We start from the raw sequence: 27,739 nt of genomic DNA on the forward strand, positions 1-27,739 counted from the left end.
TAATCATATAATCAAATAAGGTGTGTCATTCTTTAAGAATTTTTGTTTTGTAGTATTTTTTGGCAAATTGGAAGTATAGGAATAGGAAGAATGAAACTCCAAGGGATGTGCCGTTATAGGAAAATAATCAACTTCAGGGTGTTAACAGTAAATCCACTTCATAGATGTTTTAGTCATTGCTGATATTATATTGTCTTGTATGATGTCTGACAAGTTTTGCTAAATGTTTACAACTATTAAACATCTGAAGGTTAAAAGGTTACCTGTCATCGTTCCTTTTCGGCCATTATGTGAGTGTTAAATAAAAACGCCTAGCACTCCAGAGCACTTAGATGCTTGCGCTGATAGTGTGATGATGAAATGTGTGTGTGTGTGTGTGTGTGTGTGTGTGTGTGTGTGTGTTTTTAAGTAGGTCAGAAGGATGACAGTGTACGAAGTGAAAGGCAGTCCGTTAATACAGCATATGTACATCCGGTTCTTATTTGATCTTCTTGGTTTTGGCAAAAGTTATTTAGTCCTATAATAAAGCTATGTATACATCAGCACTGTTGAATTCTCAAATCTGATTGGTCAGAAGGTGTTGATTCATTTTCTATAGCAGAAGCTCTGTGTCATATAAACAGGGTGGAGACGGATGTAAGTGCAGTTAAAAGCTTTATTTAAAGAGAGAGGCAGACAAATCCAAATCAATAAGCAAAAACGTAGTCAAGGACAAGCGTGGGTCGGGAGAACTACAAACAGGCATAAACTGGGCGTAGACTAGAAACGAGAAAACTAGGGGCAGGATCGAAAACATAAAGCGAAGAACGAAGGTTTGGTATGGCTCAGGCGGCAAACACTAACGTTTAATACTTCATCCAGAACGAAGACACACGGGGGTTTAAATATACAAACTAATCAAAGGGCATAACACAGAACACCTGAGACATTAGGAAAGAACTAATAACATAACAGGGGCGGAGATAGGACAGAAACCAAAAACAAACGCACGTGTCACAAGTAAACACAGTTAGTGAAAACCCGGAAGCGTGCTCTGTCGTTCTTCGGGAAGTTCATGCAGTGCCGGAGCACTCAGCGCGAGGGGAAATCCGTGACACTCTGACAGTAGTGTATCTACAAACCGTTACTGCTTCTATTGTAACAACTTACATGTTAATAATTAAGGCTTTGATGTCTTATTAACTTCAGAGGGGAAAAAGACAGGCTTTGATGTAAGGGATAACAGGAACTAACTTGTTTCATGGATACTCCACAACGTAACTATAAACGGTAAATGGTCTTTAATAAATGTAAAAAATAAATCATTTGGTAGTTCTTGTAAATTGTTTTGGTATTGTCACGATTGGAGGCGGAGACGGATGCAAGTGCAGACTAGATTGAATATAAATACAAACGAAACACAAAACAGTAGCTATAGAGCTTGTGGCAAAATACTAAGGGAAAAAAATTATCTCTATTATACATCTGAGCAGTTGAGGGTTAAGGGCCTTGCTCAAGGGTCCAACCGTGGCAGCTTGGCAGTGATGGGGTTTGGGGTCATGACCTTCCAATCAGTAACCCAATGTCTTAACCACTGAGCTACCACTGTTCAGCTGTAACATGAAGGTGTGGTGCAGTGGCTGCTGGAAACTGTAGTCTAGCATTCCTTCTCTGATATTACATGACAGGTATAAGAGGAATAAATTATTTTGGGACATGCTGTTATGGGAAAATAACTTTTGGGAGGTTACTTCATTTAGTATAATAGTAGATAATAATTTATTTTCATTAAGTGCTTTATCTTGGTCAAGGTCGTGGTGGCTCTGGAGCCTATCCTATGCATCTGATCGTTTGAGGTTATTGTTAAATTGTAATGATTGGTAATCATGATCATATGAAACTGCAAAATTAGAAAGATCTTAATGTAGGCGTCAAGGTGTTAAAGGAAAACAATGGCATTATCTCAACAGCGCACATCGCCAATGTTTGGATTGTTGTTTGTTCAGAAGTTTAGATCTGAAAGCTATGATGCGATTTATTCCCAGTGCTCTCACTTTGGTATCCATGCTGCAGGAACGTGATTGTGTTTTGCGATGTGAGAAATTGAGCTTGCTTTGTGTATTTGCAGAGGCGCTGCAGTGTTTAGCGTGGAGGAATCCCGTCGGACTGTCTCCATGCAGATGACCAGTGATGGCCACGTCGGCCGACCCCACAGAGGAGTAACAAGATGCACATTACATTATTTTTCATGTGCTTTTTAAAAAATTCTCTTATTATTTTGTACAGGCAAATTCCTGTGTTGATTCCTCTGCCTTTGATTGCTTGCAGATCAGTTGATGAAGTGGTGAGTGAGCACATTTTTAACGCCCTGGAGAGGATCGTTTTGACCTTCTTCCTGGCATCTATTATCATTATGACTGTCCTTGGTAACCTACTGGTGATGGTGGCTCTGTCAAGGGACAGGCAGCTGAGGTGAGGCACTTCCTGTCAGTGATATGACCCTCAAACGATGACTGAATGAGTTTACACTGATTTATCACCTGTCATCACGTGTGATTCCATACAATCGGGATTCACACAACAAATAATGCTAGAGCTATTGAAGCTCTTCAAATGCAATTATATGTCAAATATAAAATGAGTAAAATGTCATAAAAATCTTACTAATGTTAATATATTGAAATTAAATAATTATACATTTGACATTAATTGTATTGATGCCAGAGGCTAATTGCACACAGTATACTCGTTGTCGACTGAGTAATGCTTTGAATGAAAGTTACTTTTGCTAGTAATCTTGACAACTGATTTACACAATATGCAATATGCTAGTGTTTGTTTTTTATTCCTTGATATAATATATACCTAGCCTAAACGTACCTAGCTCGTTAACTGCTCAAGTCAAATCGCTACTGCTGGAGAGAATATCTTACTATAGCTTTCTGGTGTCTGACGTTAGCTTCTTTAGTTTTTATGCTAATGTAGCTAAAAAGTAAATAAATCTTACAGCCATCAGTTTAGCATTGTGGAACACGCATGATTGAATTGCCTTTGTGAAGTTGTTCAGTGTATCACACAAACTTGCTGGTGAGGTTTGAGATGTTGTATAACGCCTTTATACCATAGAACAGTCATAGCTCCATCTGAAACTTAGTATTTGGAATATAGAATGCACTAATTGGACAATATCTGATTTAATTGGCTTGTTCCTTTGACCAAATGTTAGGAAGAAGAAGACCAACTACTTCATTGTCTCCCTGGCGTTCGCAGACCTCCTGGTGGCTCTTTTAGTGATGCCGTTTGCGGCGATAGAGCTCACCACAGGCCACTGGAGTTACGGAGAGACATTCTGCCTGGTGCGCACCTCGCTGGATGTACTGCTCACCACTGCGTCCATACTGCACCTGTGCTGCATTGCCCTGGACAGGTACGAGCATCAGGCAGGCTAATGAGGTCTAATTAACTAGCCCCCGAGAGATGAAGACAAGTTACTTAGAATAATCATTGTGGGCTGAATTGCACAGCACTTCCTGTTTATTACACAGCTGCCTTATTAGCCATCTGGGCCGCATAGTCTTGTTATAACCATGGGCCTTTTTATCATAATGATAGAGAGCCCTCATTAGAGCAGGTCATTGAAAATCAGTGCTGAGAACCCACACAATGGTGCAAGGCTGATCTGTCTGTGTTTATTAATCACTCACTTCTGATTGGTGCTTTGTGACATAGGTATGTTTGGATGCACTTCAGATTCAGTGTCGCGCTTGCTCCTTTTATCCCGTGTGTTTCTGAAGTAAGTGTGTAGTTTGCACCGCGGCATTGACAGACTGATTATCATTTTGTATAGGATTGTGCTATTACTCAATTTTTTTTCCTTCTACAAGTCTCCTGCTGCAGGATATTTAGCAACAAGATAAGAGCTCTGTTGCCTGTCGCTGATTTTAGAAAGAAAGAAACGTGATAAATTGTGTATGTTTTTATGATGAAATCCTTTTGGAGTGTGTGGACTCCCAGTCAAGCGCTCCTCCAGACTCAACCAACAAACAAAAATAATAATGATAGAACTTTAAGGTGATACATCTGTCAATTTTTGTTAAAATGTTGAAATATATTGAAACATTGATCATATCTATGAACAATTTAACGCCAAATGGGAAACACTTTACAATAATGGACAACACCTAACCAACTATGCAGGAACTAAGCAGGAATGAATAAGTAGTTCTTCATTAACACATATCTTATTCCTATTAACTACGAAGAACGAGTAGTTAATTGCTGAGTATGTTAGTAGGAGTTCACTATGAACTAATCAGTAATTACTGAGTCTTAGATAACTATGGCTCTTTATAATAATAACTGAATAATTACTGATCATACCAACATTAACTCCCAATAGCAAAGCCTTACCTTCCTTCTGGAGATCTACTACTTTATTCAACCTCAACCTATTCCAATACCTCAGTGTCTAAAATGTAAATGCTTTTATTAGGTATTAGCCAGTCTTGGTCTAAAGAAAGAAATGGACAATATTAACCTACAAATGTTCATAGCTGTAATGTAGCAATGCATAACAAATATTCTCCATTAACTTACTTACATTTTTTTTGACTATTTAAAACTTTTTGTTGTTGTTGTTGAGTATTTCACTAATACTACTAATGTGTCTTATACTGTAAAATAGAGCTTTAGGTATCACTAATTAGATGCTAACAAGAACTAAAAAGGCTTTCTGTAAGACAATTTGTGTCGCATATTCTACAGTCAAGATCATTTCGTGTCTTATTGGTAGCAAAATAGGGCAGTATATGTTGCATATGAGCACGTAAACCTAAAATATGAGACACGTATTGTAGTATTAGTGCCCTCTGAAGTCGAGAAACTAAAGGTATAACCTATAGGTACTGGCAGTTATACACTAATAAGATGTTAATACAGATAATTACTTAATGCCGAATGCTTTGTACCAGTGTGTTTAATATTTGTAAATACTTAAAATGATCACAGCTAATAATGCCTTTAATAGTCGTTTTCACAAAACAGATCCCCTATATACGGTGCCCTTCACTAATATTGGCACCCTTGGTAATAATAAATAAATAAATAAAAAATGAGCAAAGAAGGCTGTGAAAAATTTGCAATTGTAAAGTGTTACCACCAAATGAACTGGTTTAGATGTGTAGCTAGCTAAGGTTTGCTCACCTAAGCACTGCACTAGTGCGCTCATATCACCAGGCCAGATAACTACATATACAAAGTACTAAGAGTGTAGAGGGATTTTATAAATTAGCCAGGTAATGCTAGCTAGCATTATATACAACCTTCTAAAAGTGATTTAACTTCAATGTCGACTGCAGATATATAATCAATGTGCCAATATATAACAATTTCTGCTTAATTTTATGAAGCGTAACGCTTACAGTATATACGTAATAGCTTTTGTGTATGTATGAAGACTGGGGCGTCTGGACACAGCATCGGGAGGAGCTGTATGAGGACATCGGATTGTACTGATTGGATAAAAAGCAAACAGCAAAGGGATGCTAACCTGGTCCATATGACAACAACACTTGTTCTTTCTTCTGCTCTGTTTTTCCACATCTCTATCAAACACACACACACACACACACATTTTCATGCATGCACGTTTTTGCACCCTTGCCTCCGACTTCACAATTTTATTCATCCCACGTTGCCATTCATTCTTCTCTCTCCACCCCGCCGAGTGATGACTCATTTTTTTTTTTTTTGTGTGTGTGTGTGTGTGTGTGTGTGTGTTGTTTTTTTTTTTTTTTTTGCCTCATGCCTGTGAGGAAAAATTCTTCAGGATGAAAAAGTGATGTGATTCACAAGGTTGGGTGAAATCGGTATGAAAAAGCGGTACAAGGTTTTGTTAATGGGTGTTTTAAGGGGGTTATGCAATACGCCCCGGTTACTCAATGATGTCTATTATTCACACACCACATATTCACTTGTCTGTCTCATGTTTGGCAGGTACTATGCAATCTGCTGCCAGCCACTGGTCTACAGGAACAAGATGACGCCTGTGAGAGTGTCTCTGATGCTGGGGGGGTGTTGGGTTATCCCCTTGTTCATCTCCTTCCTCCCCATCATGCAGAACTGGAATGCCATTGGCATCGAGGACATTGTAAGTGGATAATCGATGTCTGCGTGTGAGCATTGCATGTGAAATTCATTTGCTCGTTCATCAGATTAATTTTACTTGGCAACAGTGCACCCGAAATACAATTCGGCAAAAGCACTCTGCAAGTTTCCTCAAAGAAAGATATTTTTAGTATAACCTGCCAAAGGCGAGGAGGAGCTCATTTGGCTAATGTGCAGCTGCTGCAGGGCCGAGTTGAGCTTTGCCGCTGTGACCTGAGTTTTACATACGCCATCTATGATCAGGGTCCATTAGAGAGCAACTGGCCGGAGTCTTGCTGAGTAACACGAGCAGGCTTGGGGAGTAACGGATTACATGTAACGGCGTTACGTAATCGGGATACAAAAAACTGGTACCTATAATCTGTTATAGTCACATCAAAAAAGAAAGTAATCAGATTACAGGTATATTTAGTAAAAAATGGGAATACTATCAGGATTTCATTTAAAACCATAGAAATTAATCGTTTGACCTAACACAATATAGACAGCTGCTTGATTATAGTTCTGGTTCCCTCTCGCCAGTCGTGACTCGCATGAGCAACCTCCTGGTGCATGCGCGAATAAATTTTGTGCAAAGTTAATTTGGTAGAAATGAACACAAATTGTTGTCTGAAATGATTTCGTTAAGGTGACCGTACGTCCTCTTTTTCCCGGACACGTCCTCTTTTTCAGACCTTAAAAAAGAGTTCGGCCGGGATTTCTAAATTTGAGAAAATGTCCGGGATTCGGATTTAGTTTCATTATGATGTGCTTATGGTCTAATACTGGATCATGTTTATGCAGGTTTGCATTGCTTTAACCCCTCTCTGTAATTCCCGCCTTCTCGCACACCAGTTGGTCGATTCTAAAAGGCTTGCAGCAACTATTGGCCAAATTCTGCCTCTCAGCCATTAGCCTACTCTCGGTAGTCATATAAGGTCATTTTTATTTCATGTTATCACATCGCTTCATACTACATGGCCAGTCAAATGTGTAAATGATGGCAGAAGAGGCAGAAGGTACACTCGTGGCATCTAGTATTTTATTTTATTCTGTGGACATTCAAAAGAATGTAGGAATTTATATATATTTGTGTGATGCTAATAGCGCTACTAGTGTGTCTTTGTCAAGTGTATTAAAATCTGCATTCGTAGTAACACTGTTTTGAACACTATTAAGACACAAAAAACAGAATATGGCCACCCTAACTTTTGTGATGTAATGTTGCCCGCATCGGGGACAGGGATCTATTATATATTTATTAATTTATTTTTCTGAAAACAAATCCAAACATTGAAGTAGAAAAAAAAAAAAAAAAAAAAATCAGACTAAAATACATGAACACGTTTTTCAAATCAAAAAGGAGGCCACCATTTCCTATGAATTTGTTAACGTGTTAAAGTGCTAAGAGCTGACACATCCCAAATAACCTGTTAGCATTCAAGCACATTATAAATATAGATACAGGTGCTAGATACACTGAAAAACATTCACATCCAGGCAAGCTAGGCAAAACTGGACAGCGAAACAGACAAGTAGCCATGAACAGATATGTTACAGTCCAAAGAGAGTCCAATGTTAGAAACCTTTACACAAAGTGGGTGAGGCAGACACTTGTGAGACAGTGAGACAAAGGAAAAGCAGCCATCTACTGTAGCACGTATGACCAAATGGGTAACAAGAGAAATAAATGATTGAACTACTAAGTATGGAACTTCCATTGAAGTACTTGTTCACAAATTGCTCATTGTACTGCTGATTCGCACGAAAATGAAAGAAATCATGATCTCTGTCATATCATCACATTGCCCAGCTCTATTTGTTTGTTCTGTTTTGTTCTTGTTTTGGAGTATTTTATTTAAAAAATGTTAAAAAAAAAACAACAACAACATTGTTTCATACTCCAGATTGAGGAGAGGAAGCTCACCCAGGGCTTAAACAGGACATCCTGCATATTCATGGTGAACAGACCATACGCTCTCATCTGTTCAGCTGTGGCCTTCTACGTGCCTCTGGGCCTGATGATCCTCGCCTACCAGCGCATCTATGTGACAGCTATGGAGCATGCTCGGCAGATCCGGATACTGCGGCGTGCCGGATCCACTCCCATACCCTCTTACTACAGTCACGAACACCCCGGCTCCAGCCGCATGAAGATCGAGACCAAAGCGGCCAAGACGCTGGCAGTCATTATGGGCTGCTTCTGCCTGTGCTGGGCACCATTCTTCATCACTAACGTGCTGGACCCGTTCATCCAGTACAGCGTGCCGTGGCAGATGTGGACCACATGGCTGTGGCTGGGATACATTAACTCGGGCTTAAACCCATTCCTCTATGCCTTTCTGAACCGGGCTTTTCGCAGAGCCTTCCTCATGATCCTGTGCTGTGGGGACATGCGCTATGCCCGCCAGGGGAGCTTTAGCCCGAGCAGAGCTTGCTCGGCAACTGTAAACGGAACATCCATTGCGCTCAGGTACAGTAATTCCTCTCCTGAACACACTGTTCTTCCTGAAATGAAAGATTACCTTGTATATGAAAGCTTTATCTTTTCTGGGTCTCTGGGGCCATGTTTACGGGTCAAGTGCAGACAGAACCTGTGTTTTGTCATGCATATTAATCATTTCCTTCCGATGCTCCTTTCAGCTTCCCCTATGGCACTGTAAACCGATTGAATGTCCTTTTATCTCAGCTTTCTTCCACTGGTTTTCCATCTCTATCCACTGTATCTCTAGTGCATGTGTGATTACCACGGACAAGAATTTCAAGACGTTTGAATTTGCATTTGAATTCAGTTTCAACACTCAGCCTGCACTGAGAAATGACAATAAATAAATAAATAAATAAATAAATAAATAAATGTTTACTCCAAACTCACTTATAATGGAAGCTAATGGAAGTCTAAGGCTGTCTTCACATGTGGCGTTTCTTTAAAGAAAACTTGCTGGCCGCTGTGCCTTTTGTGCTGATATGATAAAAGAGCTGTCCTAGTCCTAGCTAGTAACAACTAACTATATAAGAGACACCTAGTGTGGTAGTAGCATAAAGGTAGCTTTTGAACCCCATTGATAAATGTTTAAAATATGCAAATATTTTTTAAAAAATTGTTACATTGGAACAGCAATAGTGTTATGATGAAACAGATATAAGCTACAGATACGGCAGATACTGATTAGGAAGAAAATGTCAGTGGCAATGGGCAGTGGCAGCTCAATGGTTAAGATGTTGGACTACTCATTGTAAGGTCATGAGTTCAAAATCCCAGCACCACCCAATAAGCTGTCATTGCTGGGCCCTTGAGCAAGGCCCTTAACCCTCAACTGCTCAAATGTATAAATGAGATAAATGTAAGTCGCTGTGGATAAGGGTGTCCACCAAATGCCATAAATGAAAAACACTGGACTATTCCTTTAACCCTAGAACATATTATTAACATATAAAACATATTAGTGTTCATGTTGTATCAATTTCAGTTTTATTATTCTGAGATGAAGAATGGCATTCATGTGCTCACATTGTGAATTTTAGCTACATGATATGGCTAAACGTTTGTGGATCATCACATCCATATGTGCAATTTTTTTAACATCCCTTTCCAGATCTAGTCCCTCTTTGCTGTTATAATAACCTCCACACTTCTGGGAAGGCTTTCCACTAGATTTTGGAGCATAGCTGTGGGAATTTGTGCTCTCTCAGCTATAGGAGCATTAGCGAGGTCAGGCACTGGTGTGGGCTGAGGAGGCCTGTGGTGCAGTCAGCATTCCATTTTATCCCAAAGGTGTTCAGTGGGGTTTCGTTCAAGGCTCTGTGCAACCACTCGAGTTTTTCCACACCATCCTTGGCAAACCATGTCTTCATGGAGCTCGCTTCTGCACAGGGGCATTGTCATAGTGGAACATGTTTGGGCTCCTTGCTTCCAGTGATGGGAAATTATAGTGCGACAGCACAGCATGCAAAGACATTCTAGACAAATGTGTGCTTCCACCTTCGTGGAAACAGTTTGGAGAATACATGGGTGTGATGGACAGGTGTCCACAAAACCTTGGCCTTATAGTGTACCGAACTGAGTCAAGTATTACTACAGTCTTTACTACAGGTGTGTTTTAGTAAAACAAAAATAAAAAACTCGCAAGCTTGAGTAGGTGTACTTCAAGCGCGTACTTTCTAAAATACATTTTAGATTTTAGGCTGAATTTGCTTTTTTCTATACAGGTATGTGTCCAAACAACAGGCTACAACAGGCTAATACAATCAAACAGTATATACACAGCCTTTTTGTTAACAGTAGTGGTTTATACAGACAGGCCCACCTGCTCGCCCACCCTTTGTGTGTGTGTTTTTGTTACTTTGTCCTGCGCTGTTGTTTTGGTTTGGCTAGGTCAAAAGGTTGTCAGAGATGGTTCATTTCCATTGAAGTGATTTGAATTTTGAATAGATGCAAATGTAATATGGCAAAGGTCTGATCAGGACACAGCGGCCATTTCTCAGAGCGGGGAAAAACACATGAGATTATTGGCTTGAATTGAGACCGTTTGCTTTAGAAGGGTGGTGCAAAGTCCAGACTTTTTTCCTTATTATTTTCTTCCTTTTTGCTCAGCTGTGTTGTGTTGTTTTGAAGCCGTCTCTGCAGTCGCTTTGGCGAAGAGGATTTGGGCGATATGCCATCGTGGTGGCTGTTGGGGGGTGTGACTGTGGCGTGCTCGTTGCTGGAAGACTTTATGTGCCGTATGTAAAATCGTGCAGGCTTTTAAACTGTTTTCCCTTTTACTTGTGCATTTATTTTACTTTGCATGGGAATTTTCCCTTCCAAACAAATGAATCTCCTGATTAATGATGTGACCTTTCGTTCTGCTGTGATTAGACAGATTGCAGCAGCTGGGCCACCCTTCTGTGTTTTGAGTAGCTTTATGTGCCTTCACAGCCGCTGCCTCTTTATGGTTTGTTTTTGGATAATTACTGGTTGTGGGTGCTTTTCTACATTTTATTGTTATAGCACTTTTCTACAGATTTTGTGCACGCAGAACCTCTCTCATTTCTATTTTTTAAAAAATTTTCTTTTAATAAAGATCTTTGCTGTATTGTGTTATTTATTGTTTACAATGCAAATTAATATTTGAAGAGCATTACATATTTGAAATACAGTCGCAATCAAAATTATTCCAACCCCCATTGCAAATTATTGTTTGGATTATTGTCAAAATTTACAGACTTTCAGCTGTTTGCGATGAACAAATCAAACAAAAGCAATGGAAATAGTTCAACACAATGAATGCTTCATTTGGTTTCCCCAAATTCTACTGAAAATGCAACTTATAATGACTTCTCCAGTTTCAAAATTATTCAACGCCTTCATGGCAAGCATATTTAGTACTTAGTAGAGCACCCTTTTGCTGTTATGACCTGCTGTAAACGAGATGCAGAGCTTCTGGCAGCGTTCCTGAGGAATCTTATCCCGTTCCTCATAAGCAATGGCCTCCGGTTCAAAAATATTCTTGGGTTTGCGTGCTGCAACCGCTTTCTTCAAATCCCACCAGATTTTCTATGGGGTTCAAGTCAGGTGACTGTGATGGCCCTGTATAATTTTCCAGGAATTCTTCTGCAACCAAGCCTTGGTGGAATTTGAGGTATGCTAGGGATCACTGTCCTGTTGGAAGGTCCAATGACGCCCAAGCTTCAGCTTCCTCACAGATGGCATGACGTTTTGTTCTAGGATTTCCTGATACTTCAATGAATCCATCTCTCCTTCCACACGCTGCAGGTTTCCAGTGCCAGAGGATGCAAAGCAGCCCCAGAGCATCACCGAGCCACCACCATGCTCGACTGTGGACAGAGTGCTCTTTCTTCTTTCTTCTTCTTCCAGACATACCGCTGATCCATCGTGCCGAAAAGTTCCAGTTTTGTTTCATCGCTCCACAGAACAGAATCCCAAAACTTCTGTGGCTTATTTATATGATTTTGAACAGACTTTTCTTGTGCTTTGGGGTCAGTAGTCGTGTACGTCTTGGAGCTCTGTCATGGAAACCTTCTGCATTTAGTACTCACTGAAACCTCAGTGCATGTTGCCACCAAGTCTTGGCAAGAATTTTGAAGAATGTTTACATGGCTATACAGAAAAGTAGTCCATATGACACAAAGCTCTCATATGACCACCTGGAGTATAGTTTTTATGGTGCCTTTATAATGCACCTTTAAAGCTCATGATCACTATCTTCTGCTATTTTATGGAATAGAGCTGTAATAGAGTGGAAAAGAGTGGTGGTGGTGGTGGTGGTGGGGGTCTTCTTTTATGTTATGAAACGTAACAGTATTTGGGTTTGGAATGACACAAGGGGATAACAGAATGTTCATTTTTAGGTGAACTATCCCTTTAACCTTTTGAGCACAAACCTCAATTATAATGACATCAATTGTAATTTGCTTTCATTTTTTTAAGCATCAGCCAAATGAGCAAATGCACTGGATTATGTCCATCCATCCATCCATCCATCCATCCATTTTCTTTAATACACAGGGTCACGGGGACCCTGGAGCCTATCCCAGGGAACTCGGGGCACCAGGTGGATCAACACCCTGGACCAGGTGTCAACTTATCGCAGGGCACAATCGCACACACATCCACACGCTACGGAAAATTTGGAAATGCCAGTCAGCCTACAATGCCTTTCTATGGACTTTGGGAGGAAACCAGAGTACTGGAACCGGAGTTTGGGTTCCAGTCTTGTCAGCCAAGAACAGGAATCTGAGGCTTCAGTGGGCATAGACTCACCCAAACTGGACAGATTAAGCTTGGAAAACTGTCACCTGGTCTTATTCATGTTTTATTCGACACAGTTCCTTTAATATTCACACTTGGTTCTGTGTAACGCCAGAGAGAAGCGAGCTCTGATGACTCCCTGTCTCACTCGCTTCATTTTCAGTGTGGAGATCGGAGGTGCTACAGAGGAGGTAGATGAAGAAAAAAAAAAAAATCACATTCACATTCTGCTTCCTCATTTGGCCATCAACCCCAAAGCTGCCAGGCTTCCAACACCCACCTGTAGTGTCAATCACAGTATTTTTTTATTATTGTTTCTGTGGAGAAAAATCTGTATCTGTTTTTCTTCAAAGACTCCTGAAGCTTGTGTGGTGAAGTAATGCCAGGGCTTTACTCAGGTGCCTGTGATTGGTGGAAAATGGTACACATTAGCTTGGCAAAGGTTCACTTCTTCTGCAAGAGGAACTTTGGACGTGGGGGTAGTGTGAAAGCCAGATACAACCAGCATTACTGCTTAGTCTAAGCTGAAGCCTGTGCATGCTGTTAATGCCAGGCATGATTTATGAAGAATCAGTGCCAAAAATTGTTGTTTGCAAGGTTTTTTTTTCTTCGGCATAATATTGGGCAGCTTGACAAGTTATTAAAGCTCTGCAATATGAACAAACAAAACCGAAAGGTGAAAGAAATTAAACAGAGAGGAAACAGAATGGAGTGATGAAGCATAGTTACTGTTGATTATTTTCCTATAACAGAACATCCTGTTGTTGTTGTTGTTTTTTATTCCTCTTATACCGCAGCAATTTCTCGACTATTACAATTTTGTATTTATTAAAGAACAACGCATACTCCATATTTATCCATTAGTACTTGTGTTTAATGTTATAGAAAATCTGCGAAGCAATTTATAGCATCTTTATACCACTGTTGCTGTTGAATTCTCGATTCTGATTAGTCAGAAGATGTTCATTACTTTTCTATAAAAGTGCTTGGGTGCAGTTCACAGGTTTATACACGATATGACCAAAAGTATGTGGACACTTGACTATTGTACATCCCATTCCAAAATCATGTACATTAATATTAAGTCAGTCCTCTTTTTGTTGCTATAACAGCCTCCGATCGAATGCCTTTGCACTATATATTTGGAGCATGGCTGCGGGGATGTGCTCATTCAGCCACAAGCGCACAAGAGGTTTGGCACTGGTGTTGGGCATGAAGGCCTGGGGGTGCAGTCGGAATTCCAATTCATTACAAATGTGTTTACTGGGGTTGAGGTCAGGGCTCTGTGCAGGCCACTCAAGTTCTTCCACTCCAATCTTGGCAAGCCATGTCTCATTTTGTGCACAAGGGCATTGAAATGCTGGAACATGTCTGGGCCCCTTAGTTCCAGTGAAAAGAAATCTTAATGCTACAGCATACAAAGACATGGTTAGTTGCTATGGTCAGGTGTCCACACACTTTTGGCCATAATTAATACCCCATAACAAGTGTATTGCCAAGTAACTATAACTTGTTATAATATATTATTTTTTTTCCATAGTCCACAAACCTTTGGCCATATAGTGCATCAATGCACTTGTTACAGTATGTTATTGTTTCCATAGTAACAGCTCATTTGCAGGATTGCATAGATTACCCTCCACCTAATCAAAGCCTAAGAATAAACAGAATAAACCGATTGATGTTGTTTAACAAAGAAAAACATTGATATGGTGAATAATCATTGCTAAGGTGAAGTTTTCTGTAAGGAGTCATTTGTTGAACGTTTATGGAAGGTGTTTCCTGTGATATAAGAGAAATATAAAACTTCAGGATGTGCTGTTATAGAAAAATAATCGTTGGGGTGCTTACGGTAACTCCGTTTTGCCTATGATTTTCCTAGAACAGCACACACCATTGTGTTTTATTCCTATTTAACATACGTTGTGTCACATATTCATACCGTAACTCCTCGGCTTAGATAAATATGAGCAAACGAGTCATGCCGAGCAGGTAGGCCTGTGCGTCACACTCATCAACTTCACGTATGGCACATGAAACAGGGCAGAGCACTAAAGTGTTTTATGACACTGTTTGAGATTAGGGATGTTGTTGTTACTGCTCGTCATAAAGATGTCTTCTTGCGTTTCATCTGGTTAATGGTTGACCTGTGGGAGGGTCGTGATGATCACACTGCACGCTTCGCTTGGCAGCTGCACAGTCTTAAGCACATTTGGTGAACAGGATGTGACCTCGAACCTTATTTTGATATCCAGTACATCTTTATATATGATAGCCATAACACCTCTGTATATTTTTAGGACAGTAATGTATGCAGGAGTACGAGGCCGTTTCGTTTGTTCAGCGTCGCCTGTTTTATTTTTAGTCTCGTTAGTCAAAGATTGGTAAAAACTACTGCGTTCAAATTCAGATTTGGTTGGCCAACCATACACAGTATGACATGTAGTGAAATGCCTTTTCCGACTGTCCGTGATGTAAAAAATAAACCAGAATTGACATTAACCAGAATTCACGTCGATACAGGTAGGAAAGGAAAAAATATAAAATATTTGAAATATTGATATATGACATATAATTATATATGAAAATATGAAAAATTATGTTTATGATTAAAGGGATTCCTCATTTATCGTCTTAAGTGGTCCATCCATCTTCTATACCGCTTTATCCTTTTCAGGGTCACGGGGGAACCTGGAGCCTATCCCAGGGAGCATCGGGCACAAGGCGGGGTACACCCTGGACAGGGTGCCAATCTATCACAGGGCACACAATCACATACACGCTCACACACTCCCATTCATAAACTACGGACACTTTGGACATGCCAATCAGCCTACCACGCATGTCTTTGGACTGGTGGAGGAAACTGGAGTACCCGGAGGAAACCCCCCCAGCACGGGGAGAACATGCAAACCCCGCACACACAGGGCCACGGTGTGAATCGAACCCCCGACCCTGGAGGTGTGAGGCGAACGTGCTAACCACTAAGCCACCGTGCGCCCGCTTAAGTGGTCATTTTTATTATTTTTTAAATTGTATTTATTACATTTTAATTAAATACAAATTGGTAGATTTGTACATGGTAGAAAATGCCAGAATTTCACCATGTGAAGGGCTTTTCCCAGGTTGCCACATATGTCATTGTTAGAGTATCAGTTAGCAATGCGCAGTGGTTTTCACTTCTTCATGCAACATGTGTGATTTTGTTTAGAAGTATAATAATTGTTAATAAAAATGAAGTAATTTTACTTCATGGATCAACAGCAAGTAGCAAGACTACTAGAATAGCCGGCTTCCTGTTACGAAGTGAACATGGATCAATTAGGCAAATGTCATCGTGATAACATATATGCTGTTTCGCTGTGTATGATGCAGTACCTGCTTCTCTGTTTTGTTACATTTATTTTGTTAATGTTTAAACCTAATTTACTGCAGACTTTAAGCCTCGTTGACATGTCTTTCACAGACAAGTCAGCTTAGACGGCTCTGGGAACTGATTCACATCCGTGAGCATTTCTTTCTGATTATATTGTAAATGTAGGCAATGCTGTTACTCTTGCAGCGTAGTTTAATCAAAAACTGAGTTCATTCATCGTCAGATCTGTCAGGTTTGCGGTGCTGTTTGCTGTTGCTTTAATGAATCAAATAAAACGTTGTTTCTTTGTATGTCCAAACAGTGCATAGGTGTCCTCTGTGGCCTTGTTGTTGATTAGATATTGTGATGAAACTTGCATTGTGACCTCTTATTTGTCAGGTTGCATACAAAAATGACAGTGAGCCGTTTGGGGAGTCGGTTCTTATTGGTGAGCTGACTTACTGAGAAGATGAGGAATTCCCATCGCTACTATGCCAGTTGCTCGGCACTCTGACATTGGGAGTGGGCTTAAACAGGACTGCAGGGTTAATGCATCCTGTCAATTTTACAGCGCAATTTTACAAGCCTTAACTGCAGCTTGATTAGAGCAGTTATTAGAGCTCAGAACGATCCCAGCCTTGGTTATGTTTTAGCAACCTTCAATACAAACATTGTTCCACATTGTTCCAGGCAATGCCAGCTACTTAAAAAAAAAAACCCACAATAATCCACGTAGTGTATTTGAGCATTCAGATAAGAACGGCATTATAAATACGTGCACTCTTCGGCATCTCTGTAAACTGTATAACACCAGTTTATGTGGTTAAAATATGTGGTTATGGGGTTTGTGTGGAGTAATAATATCTGTTGGAATGAGAGAGTCATGTGCTTTTGACTGATATCTTTTATCTCTCTCTCTCTCTCTCTCTCTCTCTCTATATATATATATATATATATATATATATATATATATATATATATATATATATATATACATTAAACAAGATATTTTAAAAACACTTTGACATTAAAAATCCTTTTCAAGGTTGAAAAAGGCCTGCACATGAGAACAGATTTATGATTTGGCAAAGTGTGTTTTCTTTACTCCCCATAACAGCTGGTTTGAATATTCACCTTTTATGGGTTAGTGATGCTGATGTTTTAGATTTTATGCGTGCATTCATTTAATATATTCATGTATGCATAAGTGTTGGTGATATAAATAAGGAATAAAACAGTCATGCTGTTGTAGGAAAATAATCAGCAACGGGGTGGTTGATAAAAATGTATTCGTCTTATACCACAGCAATTGCCAACAATGAACATTTTTTTATTGATCAAAGAGGACTTTCATCATAATTTTATCTGTTTAGTGTTACCTTAAACGTCGTGGAACATCTGTGAAACAAGTTTTCACTTATGTGATAGCAGCTATGAACAGTCCTTCCTTTACCAGCCTGCTGTTATAGAATTCTGACCAATCAGAATCCAGAAATCAACTGCAACCTCTGGGTTGTTTTTGGGGTTTGTTTTTTTTTTTTTTTTTACAAAGAACAAAATATACTTCTCAATATGTTGTTGTGTTAATATATACATTATTGTTATAAATATCAAAAGGTATGATAAAATCTTTTGGCAAGTACGGCGATGTGAGGATTTTATATCGTCATATAAATCCAGTACTACCCGTGTTTTTGGGTTTAAAAGGTCTGGATGTATTGTAGATTAAAATGTGATTCCTAAGCAACTAAGATTGTTGTGGGTGGTAGGTGGGTGAGAGCGTTGTGTGAAAGTAAAGGCATGCTGTTCTGACTCGCTCTCAGATGCTCGGGAATGATAGAGAATGGATCAAACCTAATAGCTGTGATGTGAAAATAAACATTTAAATGAGAATGTATCGATGATGTACCGCTCTGTGTAGTGTCCCTAAGGTGATCCTGTAGTCATATCAACCTGGTGTTTTCTATCACGACAAATCCAGTTCTATTAAACGTGAAGCCATAACTGCATGAAAACTTTATGAACGTCACATTATCATGCTTTATTGCTTTGGTCTTGTTTTGTCTTTGCAAGTCGGTGAGAGTCCATCCACTCGGTCTAGCCTGCTCTCGTGATGCCTGACTGCAGGGAACCATGTACCGTAGATGAAAGCAGATCGCTGATCTCGGCTACATCCGATTGTTTGAAAGGTATCCTGTTTAATCCACGGCTAAAGTTGTTGTTTCCATTTTTGGCCAGACCTGGGACAGGTCTAATCTCTGGAGCAATAAATATCATGCTTTTACCAGGTTAATTCCATGTCAAATAAATTCTACCCATAATAATAACTGATAGCTCTTTTGCGCAAACTCATCATTTATGGAGTGTTTTGATAGCACATGTTTAGCATCTTTGTGGAAAAAACCACTCAGTTAGACCAAACCAGACAGAAACTTGAGTTGTCCTGTTTAATTCCTGTCATTTTTTTCGTTCTTGCTGTAATTTTTTTTTATTATATATATATATATATCGCTTGTCTATTTATTCAAACTGGCAGTATTATGGAAACTGATGTCATAAAAACACAGTCGGAAATAGATTTCACGGTCCATTCAAACATCCTTTCAACCTTCGTTGCACAGACATACTGTAATTCAATTCACTTCAATTCAGTTTTATTTATAAAGCACTTTTTTAAACATTTTTTTTTTAGAAATACAGATATAAATTTATTCCTAATGAGCAAGCCAGAGGCGACAATGGCAAGATAAAACTCTCTTTATAACTCTCGATTATAAATCATTTATCTTCTATAACTATATACTATAGTGTCAATAAGTGATAACTGTTTTAACATGACCTTGAGTATGAGCATCATTCGAGTTTTAACATGAAGTCTATCATATCAAAATGAAGTTAACAACTGTTCAGTGATAGAGACTTGAGTGTGAACTGTTCACACAGATGTAAACACAGATTATTAGGTATGCTCTTGTATCGTGATGGTTTTTGAAGATGTACATCGTGTAGCTATGAGCTAAGAGGAGCTATGAGCGCGTAACTGAAAGTTCGAGCCAGAAGAGCACAGATATGAGGGTACCCAGGGACATAAGGCGGTCAGTCACTCCATCGTCAACAAACCTGAGTTAATGCATGACCTTATCTAAGAGAAAAGCTTATTAACAGAAGGCTTGATGAAACAAATAGGTTTTCAGCCTGTATTTAAACAGTGAGACTGTGTCTGAGTCCCAACACTGATTGAAAGGCTGTTCCATATCTGTGGGGTTAAGTAAGAGAAAGTACTGCACCCTGTAGTGCTGTAGCCTTCATTATTCAAAGTACCAACAAACAGCCTGCACCTTTTGATCTAAGTAGGAGTGGCTGGGTCATAATAGACCAAAAGTTCGCTCAGGTACGATGGCACGAGACCATTCAGTGCTTTATAGGTCAATAATAGTATTTTATCATCAGTGCAAAAATTTTACTGGGAGCAAATGCAGTGTGGATAAGATAGGGGTGATGTGATCATATCTTCTGGTTCTAGTAAGGACTCCAGACAGATTCCAGACAGTAAGGCAATCATGTAGTGACATATTTATTTATTTATTTATTTATTTTATGCACATGATGCAACTGAAAGGCCACCCAGAGTTACTCTGGTATCAGAATGCCTACTGCTGGCTGCCTGTGGTCCTAGAAGTACTTCTGTCTTGGTGGAATTCAGTAGGAGGAAGTTACTCAACATCCAATGTCTAATGTCCTTTACACATTCTTTATTTATTTAGCAGGTGTCGCTCATCTGGCTTTGCTGAAACATATAGCTGTGTCCTCAGCATAACAGCTGTAGCTAATACCATGTTTGTTTGTTGTTTAATTTTATGTACAAGTTCTGAGGTTGAATTACACCAAAATGAAATTTCTCATTATTTTTTAAGACACTGAAACAACATTTTGATTAACTAGCACCTCCAGGGTTAGGGGTTCGATTCCTCCACTCAGTGTGCGCTGAGTTTGCATGTTCTCGCCAGGCTTCGGGGGTTTCCTCCAGGTACTCCGTTTTCCAGTCCAAAGACATGCATTGTAGGCTGACTGGCATTTCCAAATTGTCCTTAGTGTGTGAGTGTGTGTGATTGTGTGATGTGATGGGTTGGCACCCTGTCTAGGGTGTCCCCCACCCTGTGCTCCGAGTCCCCGGGGATAGGCTCCAGGCTCCACACAACCCTGTGTACAAAAAGCTGTATAGAAAATGGATGGATGGATGGATGGTGTAATTGGACTTCTGGATATCTCCTGTTGTGCTACATGTCATTCTGTTATATTTCAAGCTAGATTCATTACAGAACAAAACTGATTAATATGTATTGCATATGTATTTGCATATTTTTTCCCTCCGATATCTGACGAGGTAATATCATCCTGATACTGATAGAGGATATTGGATCGGTACCATCCGTACCTGCCACAAATCAGCAACAGATCAATGCATTTTCTGAAAAATATTTTTTATAAAAGCATCCTGATGAACAGTTAGTGCAGGGTTTCTCAGATGTTTTGCTTACAGGGAAGCCTTTAATTCTAAATAAATAAATCAATATATGTACAATGTGTACAATAATATTCCGGCTGATGGAGCTGGATCTATAGTTCTTTGTATTCCTGAACTTTATTCTAAAGGACTAAGTGAGCTTTGGATTTAAACATTTAAATTCAAGTGACCAGTCAAATCAGCTAACTATAATGATAATGAGTCTTTATTGGTGATTGGTGATACAGTGAAATCCTTTTCTTCACATGCCCCAGCATGCCAGGAGGTTGGAGTCAGAGCACAGGGTCAGCTATGATGCATCACCCCTGGAGCAGAGAGGGTTAAGGGCCTTGCTCAAGGGCATAACAGTGGCAGCTTGGTAGTACTGGGGCTTGAACCCTTGACCTTCTGATCAGTAACCAAGAGCCTGGCAGTGCTGGTGCTTGAAGCCCTGACCTTCTGATCGCTAACCCAGAGCCTTAACCGCTAAGCCCAGAGCCTTAACCGCTAAGCCACTACTACCCCCCCATAAAAACTATAACAGACTGGGATTTCCAGCCTTGCCCTGCAATAAGTTGCCACCCCCTCCAGGGTGTCCCTCCCCTTATGCCCCAAGTTTCCTGGGATAGGCTCCAGGCTCCCCGCAACCCTGTGTAGGATAAGCAGTACAGAAAATGGGTGGATGGATTTCCACCCTGTAACAAAAAAAAATCACAGCCCCACTTTGAGAACCACTGTGTGAGTATAACATATTGGAAATCTCTCAGATTTCATAGTCAGTGCTTTGTGAACTGTATCCATCAATCCGTCAGCTATAATGTCACAGTATGCTGGCTGTCCTCATGATGTCTGAATGCATATATAGATGTAAAAGAACAACACTGGCAAAATTTTTAGGGATGATCACTAGGAGATTTTAGCGAAATTCTAGCTATTTGGGTGAACTGTACTGAAAATAGTTCAGTATTACTGTTTGCTGTTCTGTCACTATGCTACAATGGCTTATTTTTATGCCCTTATCTGTACAACATGTGCACAGCATGCACCACAAAATGAGCAAGTAATGTGGGAACTTCGGTTCAGAAATGGATCTCATATCCTCTGGGATTAACTTCTATTTACCACAGATGTTCGGGATGTTTTTACACATTCAAACTATTTGGCCGCGGTCCGATTTGATCACCATATCAAAATGAGATTTGCAAAGATTTATTTGTGCTTGATACATGAGGCCCTGTATATTTTTGGCCACCCATATTCCCTGGTTCTTCTTCAGCTGTGGACACCCCCAGGCCTTGCGTGCTCAGCGGGCTCACGAAAGGGCTGAATCAAAAATATTTTTAGGCCTGATCTTGGTAGCTTATTGGTGAAAATGGAAAGTTCAAGTCCCGTGGCTCATATACATACTAGAGACCTAGATAGCCGATGACATCATTCTGTACAATAGCAGTGTGTTCTATCTCTCCATGGTGTGAAAGAAATATTTGTCTATGGATTATAAACATTCTTGCCAACATGACAAAGGAGAATGAAGTAATGCCAGCATGTTTTCCTGCATTTATATCTAATATACGGAAGCCCTAAGCGGCCATGCAATATTAATTATTTCTTTCTTGTTTTCACGTGATCTCGACGTCATTTTTCTGTCTACTCGAAATCCATCGTCCTGAAGTCAGTGGGTTTTTTTTTTTAATGGCTTTTTTGGTTGAAATGCCTGAAATAAGGTCTGTGGTTAACACAATCTCAAAATACAGTCATGTGAAAAAATAAGTACACCCCATGAAAATTGTTGGGTTGTTTTTTTTTTTTTTTTGACATATTTGGACAAGCAAACATTTGATCCTCTGTGAAACAGTACCTATTAATGTAGTTCATAATGTATCAAATGACACATAACATTGACATTTTATAGTTATTTATTTTCACAATTTAAATGAACAAAAACAGATGTGTCACATGGAAAAAGTAAGTACACCCCAACATTTATCACACCTTCAAATTGATAAAATTAGAATCAGGTGATCAAGGTGCCAGTGATTAGAACCTGCTGAGGGAGTGCAGGTGGAGCCTGTGTTATTTACACCCCTTTCATATCTAGTGTCCGGTGTTCCCTTTGTTATTGAGGTATGTGGTGTCATCATGCCAAGATCTAAAGGGTTCTGTAAGGCCTTCAAAAAAAAGGTTGTGGATGCCTATGAGTCTGGCAAAGGGTTTACAAAGATCTCCAAATGATTTGAAATACATCATTCCACTGTAAGGAAAATAATCCACAAATGGCGCAGATTTCAAATGACTGCCAATATGTCCAGTACTGGCTGTTCTGGCAAATTCAGCCCAACAGCAGGCCGTCTGATGCACAAAGAAGTCTCCAAGAACCCCAAAATTTCATCACAGGATCTGTTAGTATGCCTTGCAACTGTTAGTGTCAAAGTGCACGCTTCTACAATCAGAAAGAGATTGCACAGATTTGACCTGCATGGGAGGCGTGCCAGGAAAAAGCCTTTGCAAGACTACAGTTTGCCAATGAGCATACAGGCAAAGACCAGGCCTTTTGGAATAATGTGCTCTGGACAGACAGAGCAAAAAGAAACTTGTTTGGCCACAGTAACAGCAGACATGTTTGGCGCAGACCAAAGACAGCTTTTCAGGAGAAGCACCTCATACCAACTGTCAAGCACGGTGGTGGAAATGTTGTGGCTTGGAGTTGCTTTGTAAGATCATGAGAAAACAACTTTTCGTTATGTCAAGTTCACGAGAACATTAAGTCGTGATCATGAGAAAACAACAAAGAAAAAATAAATAAATAATGCATGGCTGCTTAGGGCTTCCATGCTAATATATACATATCAATCTACAGCATTTGATAATAATGCAAACCTGTCAAAACATTGCAATTGCAAGAGCCACATAACTAAATAATGGTGCTACTTACAGACAGATATTATGCACTAGACTTTATCAAACTCATATTAAGCTAAATCTTAGGGATTAGTGTTTCTCTATTATTTTGTCAGTCACTAAATTTGAAAATAACCATGTCCCTATTTTTTCAGATTGCTAGCCCAGTTTGCTGTGTCTAACGTTCAGTTTTCTCTAGTTTCGTCAAATGTCTGTATGGGTTTTGGTTACACGTCACCCCACAATGGTCCAGACTTTTATATATGGCTGCTTTCACATTTCCTGTTTGGGTTTTTTTCCCCCCCTTCAAAAAAGGTGTTTGCTGGAGCATTCAAGAGTGCTATGGTAAAATTCATTTTATTTTTTTTATACTATAGCCTTGCATCAGTACAATGAGAAACACTTTAATCTAGGAAACATGTAAATAAATGATACGTCCCTGAAGATGGTGGGCTTTCATGGATTGCTGGGTCATGGGTTAAAGAACATAAGGTCAAGGATTCAGTGATGACAGTGATTGCTTTCAAATTAAGCGTTTTGTGAAGCAGTCGTTGTATCTACACTGAATATTAAAAATGCAAGTTCAATGAAATTCATTGACAGTAGTGAATTTTCAGAAATGTCCCTGAATCAGCAGTTGAGCTCTAATAAGGCTCATTATAATCTGTTTTGTGTGCGCTTAATGTTGTGCTATATAGAGCCCTCTCACCATAAAGCAGAACAACATGAAGGTCAGAACGGAGCGTGTCAACAGGAGCAGTCATTATATTCATGCATGAGTGCCTTATTAGAGCTGCTAGAGTGCACACAGAGCACTGGGTGCTTACTGGCTATTTCTCTTTACATGTATATACAAGTTTACTAACCTTTTCCGTCAGAGTGCAGGTGTGAACAGTCTGCCAAAGAATATCGCTCAATTTCAGGACCACAAAAAAAAAAAAAAAAAAAGTTTTTCTTTTTGCATGAACAGAATTTTCAATAAAATGTTAACCTTTGGTTTTTAAACACCTGGAGGTTCTTACATTTTATACCACAGTGCTGTTGCTCAGTGCTCATTTCTGGGCAAAAGTAGTAGGTGAGAGTAATGCAGCTGCAAATCACAGGTTTATGTAAATGTGCTTGGAGATCGAGTTTATTAAACATTTGGAAGATGGAAGGAGTCTCCAGTGTCACTGCTTTGTAACAGTAGCTACGTTTCCATCCAAGGGTTTTTTTTTTTTTTTCGAAAAAGGATTTTATGTTGATGCTTCTAATGTTGCGAAATTTAGTTCGGAAGGTTTTTGTTGAGAAATATGGCGTTCATGCAAAAAAAAAAAAGTGTCACATGACAGAATTTATCCATACGTTGGAGGAAGAATTGGGATGCACGTGCCATCCAGCGCACCATAAACCTCGGCGCAGGTTGCCAGCTTGAACATGGCGATGACGATCTGCTTTAGGTTCGGAACCGGTTCAATGCGCGCAGCATCAGGACCAATTAATTGGCACAACATCTCAAACGTGGGCTGTGACATTCTAAAATGTCGCAGCCAGAGACTTTCTGTGAAGGGTCTGTCCACCACTACCTTCCAGAACACCCTATTGCGTGGTCTCTCCCAGACCCAGGGCGCCAATCAGACGAGCAACTGCTCCATTCTGACGTCATCTTCTGATATTTTGCACAATTGCAATTATTTGTGAAATTAAAATGGCTGACCAAGTTCATTTAATTGTCTCAAAACTCTCTCCATTTTACAAAGATTTGAGACATGTTTTATGCAAAGTGTACACAATTTACGGTATGCACAAAATTGTGTGTGGAAATGGCTCAATGGAATATTTCTTTTGCGGTACACCAAAACTTGTGCGGATTTGTAATTTTTTTTAAGATGATGTCATCACGCACACCATTTTATCAGTAAAAGGCCAAATTAGATGGAAGACAGGAGGGAGACAACAATTTTTTTTTTTATTTTTTTTTTTTTACCCATTTTCACTTTCACTAACAGAAAAGCACAATAGGTGGATGGAAACTTGGCTGCCGGTGAAGCTGTAACATAATATTTTCTGATACAGGAAAGTCTTCAGGAAAGAAGAGTTTACACTTTGCTGTTTCTCTGTAATAAATTAGGAAAAATTATATTAATAGAAATTGTATCCATTGGCAAATTGTTGTGGTATAAGAGAAATAAAACACTTTCTGGCATGCTGTTAAAAGAAAAGAATCAACTTCTGAGTGGTAACAGTAACTCACACAACCCTATCGTTTTTGCTACTTACTTATTATAGACAGAAAAAAAAACTACAGAATGGCAAATGGGACAAAAATGTCAACGCTCCATGAAAAAAAACAATTAATGTAATTAATGATAACATTGGGCCTCTAAGTAAGTGCTTTATTAAAAGCAGATGCCCTTGGAAGGTAAATTAGTTAAATCTGTATATAGAAAGTGCTAATAAATATGATGTATATTATCACATATACAACCATATGCTACGGGAATTGATGTATTATTTAAAGTGTTTTAAAATCTCGGCCTTGTCTCATTTTCTGTTTTGTTTCCAATCAGATAAAGTACAACCGTTTTTCATTTCCCTTATACCTATTCCTTTAATTGTGTTTACAAGTTCAAGAGCATTTACAAACCCACTGCTTGGAACTTAACCAGAAATGATAATAGTACATTCTGAAGAAATTAAATAGCAAAACAGTATAACTTTATTGGGCATTGTCTGAGCCATATTCACCATAAATAAGCAACAGCAGCTGTGTTTAAGTGTAAAATACATGTTGTTTACCATGAAAATGATCTGTAGTGCAGCTGAACGGTGGGGTTTGTGTCGGTAATACACAGACTAAAGCGAATGTCGTACAGTAACTGCGGCTCTTAAGCTTAATGGCTTTTAAAGCATGGGGATGTACTAATGTCGGCAGCTGGTTGGTTCGGTATCTTTGTCAGAGCTCGTACCTGTGGGGAGGCTAATTGATCCGAGGCCACTCAGCAGTGAAGGATGTGGACTTAGTGGTGCGGTTAAGTTCTGCTCTGAAGCAATTATGTGTCTCCAGCTTTTAAAGTCGGGGGCTTTTTTAGTCGTTATTCTATCTGACGGACTGTTTTAATTCCAATCAATATCCTATTTGCTTCAAGTGTAGCGATAAATATACTTCACTACATTCATTATTTAAGCCTAAACTGCATCATAGCCTTATTTGAACTTTGAGCGGGTGTTTCCGTGCTTTTATAAAGCTACCTTTGCCTTATCACTATTTAATTTCTTTTTCATAACAAAAATTAAGCAAAGACATTAAAATTGATTTTTTTAAAAATAAATAAAAATAACAGAAGGTACGGGGAAAACTGCAACACTGTCATTTCATGAAATGATATTAGTATAAAATTACACATATAATTACAGTGGTTAAGGAAAATTCATTTTTGTGTCCAGAAGCAGGGGAAGCTGTAAGACTCATTTAGTGTTATCATGTCTTATCTTTCTGATTTGTCAGAGGGTGCTGATTAATTTTCTATAACAGCTTCTATAGTAACAGCTCATTCACAGTTACCTGGTGGATGAGCTACATAATCTAAGACTATAATAAATGGAAATTCTTTTTGTCTTTCTATTTTATAACATCCGTAATGTGCTCACATAAATGCTTTCAAAGCAGTGTGTCCATATTCAGTTCTCCTAGCCAGGTTAGCTAGGTTCTATCGTACACAGAGCACCGTCACTAGCATACAACTTCACATTTCATCGCCTAATTGGTTTATATTTTGGGAAAAAGAACATTTTTATTATGACTTGCTTCATATTGTGTTTGAACTCTGCTACGGCTCCCCTGCTAATTTATTGGAACAGCGTTTGTTTGTGCTGTACAGCAAAGACATTTAGGTTTGAGACCAAAAGATGGATATGAGACGCGACTTTCGGATTTCAGCTTTTATTTCCTGGTATTTCCATCTAGATGTGTTAAGCGATAGAGCATTTTGTTTCAGACCACCCAAATTTTAAGTGAGCAAAAGTATAGGAACAGATAAGTCTTCAAGTAAATTAAAGTAAATGACACTTAATATTTGGTTGCATATCCCATCAAGCCTGCAACACTCATTGACATCACCACATTGTT

The 27,739-nt window shown here is 39.3% G+C and overlaps 1 protein-coding gene across 2 annotated transcripts in view; it reads left to right on the forward strand.

The window, feature by feature from the left end:
- The window catches only part of si:dkey-247m21.3 (5-hydroxytryptamine receptor 4), a 50,560-nt gene that overhangs the window by 11,065 nt on the left and 11,756 nt on the right, over nt 1-27,739 (forward strand). The window contains exons 2-6 of one of the 2 annotated variants that reach the window (XM_053687900.1): nt 2,108-2,198; nt 2,308-2,451; nt 3,206-3,406; nt 5,974-6,127; nt 8,031-8,596. In XM_053687900.1, coding sequence (XP_053543875.1) covers nt 2,170-2,198; nt 2,308-2,451; nt 3,206-3,406; nt 5,974-6,127; nt 8,031-8,596 — 1,094 coding nt within the window. In that variant the 5' untranslated portion in view covers nt 2,108-2,169. Of the gene's footprint in view, nt 1-2,107; nt 2,452-3,205; nt 3,407-5,973; nt 6,128-8,030; nt 8,597-27,739 lie in introns of those variants that run through there. The other variant, XM_053687899.1, reaches the window with a different exon arrangement.

Source organism: Ictalurus punctatus, chromosome 18 (assembly GCF_001660625.3).
Source record: "Ictalurus punctatus breed USDA103 chromosome 18, Coco_2.0, whole genome shotgun sequence".
NCBI classification, from domain to species: domain Eukaryota; kingdom Metazoa; phylum Chordata; class Actinopteri; order Siluriformes; family Ictaluridae; genus Ictalurus; species Ictalurus punctatus.